The sequence below is a fragment of the Andrographis paniculata genome, unplaced genomic scaffold (assembly GCF_009805555.1).
Source record: "Andrographis paniculata isolate CXL003 unplaced genomic scaffold, ASM980555v1 Contig9END, whole genome shotgun sequence".
In the NCBI taxonomy this organism is placed as follows: Eukaryota; Viridiplantae; Streptophyta; class Magnoliopsida; order Lamiales; family Acanthaceae; genus Andrographis; species Andrographis paniculata.
In genome coordinates, this window is record NW_026137639.1 from 1,241,427 (window position 1) to 1,253,775 (window position 12,349).

Sequence of the window (12,349 nt, forward strand, 5' to 3'; positions counted from 1 at the left end):
CAAATATTCAAATTTCAAATTTAAATATTTGTTTAATATGATACAAGTAAATATTAATATAACATGCCAAAAAAAAAAAATCAATTTGATATTGATATTTTTTTAAAAGAAAAAAATATATAATCTGATATATAAAAAAAAATAATGATAAAATTGCCTTCGTAGTATTGAAAAATTTATTATACAATATTTTTTTTTTATTAAAATACAGTATATTTTAAAAATACTTAAATAATTATTTTAAATTTATTTAATATATAATATCAATAAATAAGTTTTAATCAATCCAATTTTCACCCGCAGTTTACATCGAGCTAGTAAAAACTGATCCGATATGACAACCTGACACGATCCGACACGACAACCCGATTATAATATATCAATATTGATTAATATATTAATTATATATGTAAAATAATCATAATTTAATAATTTTATCATAAATTAATTTAAATTACGTTCAATTTTAAATATTTCAACATAATTTACACTCAAACCAATAAAAATTAACATAACACAACAACACAACAAAAAAAAATTATTTAATTTAAATCAAGAAATTCGACTTAATTATGTATACGGGTCAACACGAGTCAACCCAAATCCGACACGATAATAAACGAATCAACCCAAACCTGACACGATAATAAACGGATCGAATTAAGATTGAGTAATTTAACTCATTGAAAATATTCAACATAACATGAATAGGTCTCGCCAGCTCTAATCGTACACCTGCAACTCTCTTTTTTTGGCTTCTATGTATTATACTCCCTCCGACCCATGTATTATGGGCCTATTACGGTAGATACGAAAATTTAGATAAAATGTGATTAGTAAGTAATTAAGAAGTATATTAGTAAAAATAATTATCATATAATAAAAATAATTATGTATTAAGATTAAGATAACTAAATAGTTTAATTAAGATTAAAAAAATTAAAATAAGATTAAAGTGTATAATTATATTTCCAAAAAAATAATGGACAAATTATGTGGGCTGACGAAAATAGAAAATAGGAACAAATTATGTGTGACGGATGGAGTATTACTTTTAAATATATTAATAATACCACTAAGATGGTTATATTCCAAACGTGCCTATTTAGTCTAAAGTGGATTTTGATTATATATATCCACGTGCTAATTTCATTTTATGCACGTGATTGTTTATTCTTGTAGACATTGTCTGGACTCTGGAGTTTCACTTTTATTTTCTAAAATTATTTTTTCAAATAATACTTTCTTCAAAAAATTTATACTCCCTTAGTTATAGTCAAGATAATTATAGTAGATCATTAAATCATTAATAATAAATTACGATATTATTTTATTATTTTTTATATGAGTAGTAATATTGATATTTTTAAATATTTATAATATTATATCTTAATAAAATATATACAATACAAATATTATTTTATAGAAAATAAAATTTTATACGATACAAATAAGTAAAAAATAAATTTATTTATTTATTTATTATTAGCTTAAAAACTAATTTTATAAAACTTAAGAAATTTTAAATTTAAATAAAAATAAAATAAAGAGATTTTGGATGAATCATAAATAAAAATTTAATTAAATTAATTTATATTTTTTAGATATATTTATAATGAATAAAATACTAAAAATAAAAAATAGTCTATCTTCTACAAACTTACAAAAAATAGGAATAATTTGTTGAGAGAGAGAGAGAGGGGAAGTATAATTTTGTTTGGCCATATTAACTTAAAAATGAAAATATTTTAATATTAAAATAAAATATATAAAAAAATAAAATAAAAGTGGTATAAAAAATATATTAAATAATTGATCAAATTAAAAAGAAAAAAGTGATGAGAGGAGTAAAAAAATAATACTCTCTCCGTCTCAGGTGTCTCCTTTACCGATAGATACGAAAATTTATGATAAATATACTTAGTAAATAATTAAGAATGCGTCAATAATAATAATTTAATACAAATAATTTTAAATTTAAATTAAAATAACTAATTATTATAATTAAATTATAAATGCGATTAAAGTGTATAATATTTTTCAAAAGAATAAAAAAATAAGTGGGACAAAAAAAATAAAAAAATAAAAAGGTAGGCAAGATAAATAGGATAGATGGAGTAGTATATTTACTATTATTTGATAATATGTGAATAATAAAATTATAAATGAATACAATTGAATGCTATAAACAAATTGTACAAAAATTTAGCGGATATAAAAAAAATAGTAATATAATGTTAGCGGATTGGATTAATTACTGTGATACGAGAATTTAGAAAAATATAATTAATAAATAATTAAAAATATATATTAGTCAAATAATTATAGATTAAGATTATGGTAACTTATTACTCTAATTATTTTTTTTAAAAAAAATTATAAATTTAAAAATAAAAAAAGTTAAAGTATGTAATATTTTTTCTTTTAAATGACATAAGATTTAAAATGAACACAAATGACAATGTGAACTCGATAGGTGGGATGGATGAAGTATATACTTCCTTGGTCCCATAATAAACGAAATCTTTTTATTTCGTAAATTTTACTAATTTAATATATATTTAGCAAATATAAATCAAGTTAACAAACTTTATGTGTGTTTGTTTGAAGGATTTGTGTGGATTTCTACTGTTCATATAATTTTTTTTTTAAAAAACATCAAATCAAACATCTATTTTTTATTTTTTATATTATACTAAAAATTAATTTTATATTCAAAATATCACATCAATCCATATTTATACGTCGTATAACTATTCAAATTCCAATATTTTACTGTTCAAATTCCAATAAAAAATCCAAAGCCCCAAACACACAAGTAGGGTGTGTTCGTTTGATGAATTTGGATAAAATTCCACTATTCATCCAAAAATTTTCCCCCAAAAACATCAAATCAAACACCTATTTTTCATTTTTTATATTATACTAAAAATCAATTTTACATTCAAAACATCACATCATCACCTATTTATATCACATCATACGACTATTCAAATTCAAAATTTTTACTATTCAAATCCCAATTCAAAATCCAAACCTCCAAACAAACACACCCCTAATGTCTAAGACTTTGATTTGAATTTGATGCTTTCATTTGATTTTGAGATTAGATGACCTTTTTAGTTGGGAATAATAGTGTGCATTGGTGCAAGTGATATTATTTTATTATTTTTTATATGATTGGTATGGTTGATATTTTAAATATTTTTAGCATTATATCTCCTCAATAAAAAATATATATAATATGAACATCATTTCGTAAATAACAAAATTTTATATAATACAAATAAATAAAAAACTAATTAACTTAAATAAATAAATTTTTATTTATTTATAATTAATTTAAAATTAATTATATATATAAAAAAAGTTTTAAATATAAATAATGATATTTATTTATTAAAAAAAATAATAGAAAACAGACGATTTTGAGCGAGTCCGTGTAAAGGTTAATATTTAATTTAATTGATTTATGAAGTATATTTCAACTACATTTAAAATGAATAGATTTATTATAAAAAATATTGCGATGGACAATTCAAAAAATATACTTCTTCCGTCCAAAAAGTATAGTTTTGTTGGGTTGGACACGAGATTTAAGAAATATTGATATTATATTATATTGGTAATTTGATAAAAAGTAAGGACAAATGACTTTTTTGCCCTTACGAGTATATTAAGTGTAAAAAATAGTAATAAATGTGTAATAATAATAAAAGTAGAGATAATTTTACGGTGATATGATTATTTATGAAAATGAGGTTATTGTTTTACGATGAAAAAAAATGATAAATAATACTATTGAAAATATAACTTAATACATTATTTTAATACCAAACTAAAATTAAAATTTTTCCAATTATCGAACAAAACAAACCCAATGTTTTTACAGGTTTGTCAAACAATAAAAATAAAAATGTGAAACTTTATTTTATATTTTATTATTAATAAAATATTAATATTTGATACTCTATTAAAAAAAAAAATCAAAATACAAAATAGAGAGAGAATTATGTTTTGTAAATATATATTTAAGAAAATGTACAGTAAAATTGAAAAAAAAAAAAAAAAACAAAGAAAACCCTTAAATTGAGGGTTCTAAATAGATTATCCTTTTAAAAAAATAAAAAGTCAATAGGATTTATAAAAATTCAAGCGTCTCTCTTTTTCCTTCAAATATTATACTACATAAATAAAAAATAAAAAATTAAAATCAAGAACATCGCCAGAGACGCCGATACCCTTGCCGGGTGGTTCCGCCGCCGGTCGATGCAACTTTTCCTTTGCCTCTCATTTACTGCTATCTTCCGCTTGGATTTCCAATTCGTGTTTGATAGCGAAACAGCTGTTAGTATCGACCGTTCCGTTATTCATGATTTGTTTTGTGGTGATTTGTGAGACTTAATTGTTAGAGATTGCCGTGGTCGTTAATGGCGTGGAGAATGCTACCAAAAAAGGTTAGCAGTTGCTGGAGTTCCCTCCTTCCAATCCTCTTTTCCCCTGATTTAATTTCTAACACAGGAGCACATTATAGGTCATGATTTTCATGTTAATTGTGGCTATCAAGATCGTGACCTAATTTTATCAATTGCTGCTGCTGCGTCAATTATTACGATTTTAGATGCTTTTATTTTGACTATTTCTTTACGTTAGTTAGTCTCTATGAGCAATAGTTGCAGAAAGATCAAGACCTCTTTATTTGGAAAAATGGCAAAAAAAAACAATCAGTTTTGCCTTGATTCTCTAGCAGGTTGTTACTGCAAGTTTTTCTAGAGCATTGGAGGCCACTGCTAGGTATTCAGCTGCATCAGCTTCAAAATGTGTGTTTCAAGATTCTGCCAAAGCGTTGCCTGCTCTGGTCAGGCGTTTACACGGTATATTTATTATAGTTTGCATATTCATATTGTTAATGGCTTTACTTGTTTAAGACTATAAAATTTGCTTGTTTTATGTGTCTGATAGATTTTTAGTATCATTATGTTGTGTTTTTGCTGTTAAATGATGGCACTACTTGTTCAGTTGATTAGAATAACAAGAACGATACCACTCTAGCCATAGCATTATTTTCGTAATTTCCCAGTTGCTTTATGATGATGATTTGATTTTGGTCTGGTAGGATTTCAATAAGCTGTGAATTGTCTGTTTGAGCATAATTGGCATGATTTGGCAATTTTGTGGGTCGCAAGGCTATTGTTCAGTTAAATGCTGATGTTTAATCGTCTTTCAGGGTATTGCCACACTGCAGCATTTCTAGGTTCCGAAAAAGGGCTTCCTTCTCCCGCTGACGGATGTCTAATTAGGTATTTATCTTTGAGTGCAATTTGATTTAGTTACAGAGATGTGTTGATTTGTGTCAGCAAAGATAGTTGGTTGTTAAGTAATTGTTTAATATCTACTCCAACAATTGCCAATATTAGCTGGAAGTTGTGACACAGTGATTGTGTAGCTATATTCTCATGGCCTACTTGATAGTCATTCTAGTGAAATGTATTTTCATTTTTACCGCTTTAAGAATGTTATGTGATCACTGGGACCTCCCTAAATGAATAGCGATTATGATGCATATACTAACTTGATTTGGCTAGATCTGATTATAAGAGTTTAAAGCCATCTTCTATTAATTAAAAGCATGTAGTCTTGCATGTTACAAATAGCTGGAACGGTTTTGACTACATATCTAAGTGCCTGACTTTCCCGGGATGTCTGTGTCCTGAAGAAATTCCATAGCAACTCATTAATGGTAACATGAAAACACACTCTGAAGCCTGAACTTTCCCATTCTGTGATTCTGTATTAGAGTTGATGAAGAAAATGCTCAAATTCATTGAGTAGTGTTCCCTTTGTCTCTTAGTTTCTGGAATCTTATTTGTCAGCTATATTCTTCTTCTAATTTTATGAAGTAAACTGAAACTATTAATGGGTGTTCCTTTGGTGTGCAAAAATAGTATGTGATCCTATACAAGTGGCGAACTGTGTAAAACTTGATTTTGTATTTTGAACTTGGTTGTTTTCATAATATATATATACTAGTTTTGATTTTGTAAATTGTGTTTTTAGATTAAATAGTTGTTGGATATGATATTTTGTATAGAAAAATTATGTTTCTATTGGGAATCGTGAAGTTAGATGGTAAAGAAACTGAAAAAATATTCAAAGTAAACTGAGCCTCAATAATTGAATGGCTGCATTGATGCACAAGAGAAATAATTAGCTGTGAAGTATTATATCTTCGGTTTGCTCTTTTGATGGGATAAATAAACACCCAAAACACTAATCCTCTATGCCCGTATTTATACCTGGTAACACACAAAGACAGTTAATGATGTCCTTTTTCACACATCTTCATTTCAAGACTTTTTCACCTTAAAACAAAATTTGTATTTACATGAAATTAGATTATCAATGTATTATACCTTCAAAGAGTAGCTACGGCGAGGGTAGTAGTAGTACGTACATTCTGCCATAACAAGCTCTGCAAATGTCAGCCTAGGATATTTACAATTTATTTAAATACTTATGATGCAGGATGATTTGTTCTTGCCTTGAATGTTAATTATTTGATTTGTTTGTTTGTTTTTATTAAATTGCATATGCTATATGCTATAATTATTGATCTTCAAGATTCAACTATATTAACATTTGGGGGAGTCATTGACAGGCATGTTTGGTTTCTTTCTTTTATTTTTTAAATGCATTTGTAAAAATGGTTATGCAATATTCCTTTTAGATATTTCCATGCGACCCCTGAGCTTCAGGGCAGGAGAAAAGAGGATGGATCGATGCATCTAAAGACTTCGAAGAGAGTTAAAGTTGTAAATACTGGGAAATTTTCCAAGAAAAAGAAAGACACACCACCTCCTGTTGAAACTCCTTACATACCTCCAAGGCTAACTAGAACAGCAAAATCCTTGGCAAACAAAACTATTGAAATATTCGAAGGCATGACTATCTTAGAGCTTGCAAAGCGTTGTGGGGAATCGACAGCTACAATTCAGAATATTATAACAAATGTTGGGGAGAAAGTTGACTCTGAGTTTGACTCTCTCAGCATCGACATTGCAGAGCTGGCTGCAATGGTATTTATTCTTTTGAATTTTGGGTGTCATTCTTGATTTCTTGCTCCAAGAATTTATTTACGATCGTAATATTTTCTCTGATTACTGAGAATGAAATTAAGAATACCACACCAGAACATCAGAAGTTGAATTAGTTTCAACACTTCCCTTTCAAATGCTTTTGTATGTAATTCATTTCCATCTAATAATGCATTTTAATCTCTTATCTAGGAAGTTGGGCTGAATGTACGTCGACAGCACACAGATGAAGGAGCTCAAGCTTTGCCACGCCCTCCAGTCGTCACGGTTATGGGTCATGTCGACCATGGCAAGACATCTCTTCTGGACGCCCTTCGAGAGACATCCTTAGCTGCCAAAGAAGCAGGAGGCATTACCCAGCATCTAGGTGCATTTGTCGTAGGAATGCAATCCGGCGCATCCATCACTTTCCTCGACACTCCCGGCCATGCTGCATTTAGCGCTATGAGGGCTAGAGGTGCGGCAGTTACGGATGTAGTTGTGCTCGTGGTGGCGGCGGATGACGGCGTAATGCCTCAAACTCTAGAGGCCATGTCTCATGCAAAAGTAGCCAATGTTCCCATTGTCGTCGCAATCAACAAGTGCGACAAACCGGATGCGAATCCCGAACGAGTAAAGATCCAGCTTGCATCGGAAGGATTGCCGTTGGAGGAGATGGGCGGAGACGTCCAGGTTGTCGAAGTTTCTGCCGTAAACAAAACCGGGCTGGACAGGTTGGAGGAGGCTTTACTGCTCCAAGCCGAGTTAATGGATCTTAAAGCGCGCGTCAACGGACCTGCACAAGCGTATGTAGTCGAGGCAAGGATCGACAAGGGACGGGGCCCGCTGGCGACTGCGATAGTGAAGATGGGGACGTTGGTTTGCGGACAGCATGTTGTTGTGGGCGCCGAGTGGGGAAGAATTCGGTGTATCCGAGACATGGCTAGAAAACCGATCTCGAATGCTACACCCGCAATGCCTATCGAGATCGAAGGGTTAAAAGGGCTCCCCATGGCCGGTGACGACATCGTCGTTGTCGAATCTGAGGAACGAGCAAGAATGCTGAGCGAAGGAAGGAAAAAGAAAATCGAGAAGGATAGACTCATGAAACTCGACGAGGAGCGGCAAAGAGATGAGGTGGAGAGGCTACAAACAGAAGAAGGAGAGGAAAACGCCGACGAAGATGAGAAATCGAAGAGGGTCGAAGTTCCGATCATCGTGAAAGCAGATGTGCAAGGCACTGTCCAAGCGGTCAGCGACGCACTGAAATGTCTGAACAGTTCTCAGGTTTCGTTAAAAAGATTCTTCGAATACGATCGAATATTCTTCCTCCCGATTCACAGCTCTCAATGTCTTTGTCCCAGGTTTACGTCAAGGTTATCCATGCTGGAGTCGGGCCCGTCACTCAGTCCGACGTAGACATGGCGCAAGCCTGCGGGGCGTGCATCGTTGGATTCAACGTTCGGGATCCTCCTAGTGCAATCAGCCTTGCAGCTGCACAAAGCAAGATAAAGGTAAGCACGATTTACTCGGAAAACGTTTCGAACTAGGGGTGGGCAAAAAAATTTAACCGAACCGCCGAACCGAATTTTCGGTTAACCGAGCAAATTCGGTTCGAATACAAATACTGCATATTTTATATTTGTTCGATTAAGTTAATCGAATCGAATATATTTATATTATTATATTTTAAAATTTATATTAATAATTATATTCGCTTTGTTTTTTGTTCATATATTTGAAATATTTGTAAATATTTTTATTTAATTAGAATTTTAATTATTTTTTAATATATGTTTTTAATGTTGGTTCGGTTTGAATTATTTGCAAATATTTTCGGTTACGAAATTTTCGGTTCGGATACGGTTCACGGTTTCGGATATTTGTTCGGTTCGGTTCGAATATCAAATACCCGCATATTTGCAAATACCCGAACTGTGCCCACTCTATTTCTAACACTGTATAAAAATTACTTATACGACGATATCTCGCCGTCGAAGGTAAAATTACACCGAGTAATCTATCATCTATTAGAAGACGTGGGCAACTTCATCGTCGAAAAGGCTCCCGGGACGCTGGAAACGAAGGTCGCCGGAGAGGCCCAGGTGCTGAACATATTCGAGCTCAAGGGGAGGAGCAAATCGAAAGGGGACGATGTGAAGATTGCGGGATGCCGCGTGATGGATGGGCGGCTGACGAAATCGGCGACAGTAAGGCTTCTTCGGAGCGGGGAAGTGATCTTCGAAGGGTGCTGCGCGTCTCTGAAACGAGAGCAGCAAGACGTCGAGGCTGTGGGGAAAGGGAACGAGTGCGGTCTGGTGATCAAGGACTGCGACGACTTCCAGATCGGCGACGTGATACAGTGCCTGGTGAAAGTTAATCGGAAACCTAAGTTTATATCGTCGGAGAGCGGATCCGTGAGGATCGAGTGCTGATTTGATCAGGTCAGTAATGAAATCGTTTTTTGATGTTATTTTTGGACCTTAACTTATGAAGTATTTTTTGGTAGTGTTCTCTGCTCCTAGTTTAGTTAAATTACCAGATCTGGGGGTGGACTGGGCGGGGAATTAGTGAAATTTTAAATTTAGATAATTTTTTTGATATATTATATATAGATATTTGATATTTATATCTGTCTCGATTTGTTTGTTATTAATTTTGTTTTGCTATGATTTAGAATGTGTTTAAGTTTTTAAATTGACTCGTGTTTAAGTTTTTAAATTGACTGGGATAAAGATCTCTCTCGTTGACAGGTTGAATCGAATATAATTTTAAATATTTGTGTTTATTTTTTAATTAATAATTTTATATATTTATTTTTTAACGGACATTCGCGAATAAATTTTGGACTGGCAAATTAATAAAATGAGTTTATTTATGTTGTTCGGTTCATTTACTTTTGGAATCAAGTTTACATCAACCGAGTCAAATTCTCAGTCTTGAATAGCTATTTTCAATTTTTTTTTTTACAAGTTTCAACTAGTTTGTTTGGTTGTATTTTCATCATTTTATTTTTGCTATTCATATACATTAATTTAATTTTGTTTTCAAAATATTAGACATCATATATATATATTTTATTTAATATATTACATAATTGTTTTGTTTAAAATATTATATTACAAAATTTTTACTATTTACAAAGCATACTAAAATAATGAAATACAACCAAAAAAACACCAACAAGAAGGAAATATGGGATATGTATTTTTGAAGGTTTGGAAGTAAAATTTGAATTAGATTAATTTTGAATTAAAATAATTATTTGATGTGATTTTTTTAATATAATATAAATAAATAAAAAAAATTAAATATTTAATTTGATATTTATTATAAAAATAATAAAAATTCTTCAAATACAATCCAACGAAACACACCTCATTTGTCTATCAATTACGTATAGACAAAACGAACATAGCCCAAGAGAAAAATCTATCATCACAAATAAAAGCAAAATAGTAAAATAATCCATCAAATTATACTACCTAAAAATTTGAATAGGCAAATTTAAAATATTTGATTATATATACAACTTATTATAATAAAATATTTTTAAATTTTATTGATAAATGTAGGTTCTGATATAAAACATTAAATATATTGTGCATTCATTTTTTATTTTTTAGATTGATGTGTTTTTAACTATGAAACATTAGTATAAAATAATATTTTATGTTGAATTTTAATTTTTTCTGAAAAAAATAAAATATATATTGTATAGAGTCCTATCACTCAAAAATTAAAAAGATTAAGTAGACGATACAAAGACAACATCATCGACAAGTATAATCAAACTACTTGTAAGCCGAGCATGAGCTCAAGCTCAAGCTCATTTACATAGACAATAATTCTCGAGTCCAAGTTCAATTTGTCTATCTCTACGAACGATTTGAGTCGCAAGCTGCAGTTTCGTTTAACAGATGTAAATACAAACTCACCCTATAAAATTGGTGAAATTTTCTTATCAGAGTGTAGGTGACTTCACTGATCAAACTTATTTCTGTAGCTGGATATTACAATCATTTTTATTATTTTGGCTGTAAATATGAAAAATGAGTTGAGTTGTTAGGGTGGTGGGTTGAGTTGAAATCTGGACAGGTAACTTTGAATATGCAGAACACAACCAATTTTAAAGTATAATGTCAATGGTGGGAATAATTTAGTCAGTATTATATCAAATCATATCATATATATATATATATATCAATAAAAAGGAATCCAAAATAACAATAATAATCATAGGATTTGAGCGGGACATGATAACAACTGTTTAATTTCTATTCTGCAACAGCCAAAAGCTTCAACAAAACCCCAAAAAGAACAGTACGGACGGATCTTGAAACACAAAACAGACAGAAGCAAATCATCAAATAAACAAGACCACCACCACCACCACTAATAATAATCATAATAATAGCTGATACATATTGAAAAGATTCATTTGTTGTTGGGGTTGGGGGTGGGGGTGGGGGTGGGGTTGGGGTGGAGGAAATCAAGCAAGACAGTGTTCTTGCACTTGGGACACTTTGGGACATCATTCTCAAGCTCCATAACCACCATCACATACATGAGGCATTTCTGGCACCCCACCAGCATCATCATCGGACTTCCCTCCTTGCTTCTCTCCGGGCTCGACTCCCGAGACACACACGAGCTCCTTGGAGAAGATGAATTCGAAGCCCCCTGCCCCTGTTCCATTGGTGGAGATAGCTTCAGGTTCAGCTCCACCTCTTCCCTCTCCCTCCCATTCTTGTACCCAGCCATTCCTCAATTCAATCTACCTACGAACACAAATCAATCATTAGATACATACATATATAACATATATATATATATATATGTATCTCAGGCAAGCAAGTAAGCAAGTAAGCAAGTAAGCAAGAAGCAGTACCTTTGATGGAGCAGAAAGAACTTCTGAGTTTGTCTGTCTCCTTCAACTATGTGATAGATATATATATATATATATACACATATACATACCCACATATATATATACACAGCTCACCAGATGAAGAAGTAGTAGAAGCCATTGGAAACATAAGAGGTACATTTAATTTCAGAATTGATTATGGAAGCAACAATTGTACAGTTTGCTGAATTGAATTTGTATTTAGGGGAGATGGGTGGGGTGGAGGTGGCAGATAGATAGATAGGTAAAAAACAATAGATGAATTTGTTGAATTTACAACACATATATACATTTAAGTATTTGTGTGTGTGTGTTAATTGAGAACTCACAGGAAGTTTGCTGGCTACTAAATTTGGGAAAAACTGAT

At 31.1% G+C, this 12,349-nt stretch overlaps 1 protein-coding gene across 2 annotated transcripts; it reads left to right on the plus strand.

Annotated features, from left to right (window-relative positions):
• Window positions 1-4,176: 4,176 nt before the first annotated feature.
• LOC127244068 (uncharacterized) lies at window positions 4,177-9,778 on the plus strand. 2 transcript variants are annotated; one of them, XM_051264378.1, is made up of 7 exons: window positions 4,177-4,457; window positions 4,748-4,874; window positions 5,228-5,300; window positions 6,728-7,076; window positions 7,287-8,360; window positions 8,438-8,587; window positions 9,074-9,778. In XM_051264378.1, the coding sequence occupies exons 1-7, from the start codon at window positions 4,431-4,433 to the stop codon at window positions 9,506-9,508; spliced, it is 2,235 nt and encodes a 744-aa protein (XP_051120335.1). In that variant the 5' UTR covers window positions 4,177-4,430; the 3' UTR covers window positions 9,509-9,778. The 2 variants fall into 2 exon arrangements, with proteins under 2 accessions (XP_051120335.1, XP_051120336.1); XM_051264379.1 differs by having other exon boundaries at window positions 4,751-4,874; window positions 9,074-9,776.
• The last annotated feature ends 2,571 nt before the right edge of the window (window positions 9,779-12,349 follow it).

What these genes read in the sequence shown, in the direction of transcription:
- LOC127244068 (XM_051264378.1), top strand. Translation starts at nt 4,431, where the DNA reads ATGGCGTGGAGAATGCTACCAAAAAAG. An exon ending in TCTGGTCAGGCGTTTACACG is followed by an intron (nt 4,875 to 5,227) that starts GTATATTTATTA and finishes ATCGTCTTTCAG; the next exon opens with GGTATTGCCACACTGCAGCA. An exon ending in CTGCACAAAGCAAGATAAAG is followed by an intron (nt 8,588 to 9,073) that starts GTAAGCACGATT and finishes TCGCCGTCGAAG; the next exon opens with GTAAAATTACACCGAGTAAT.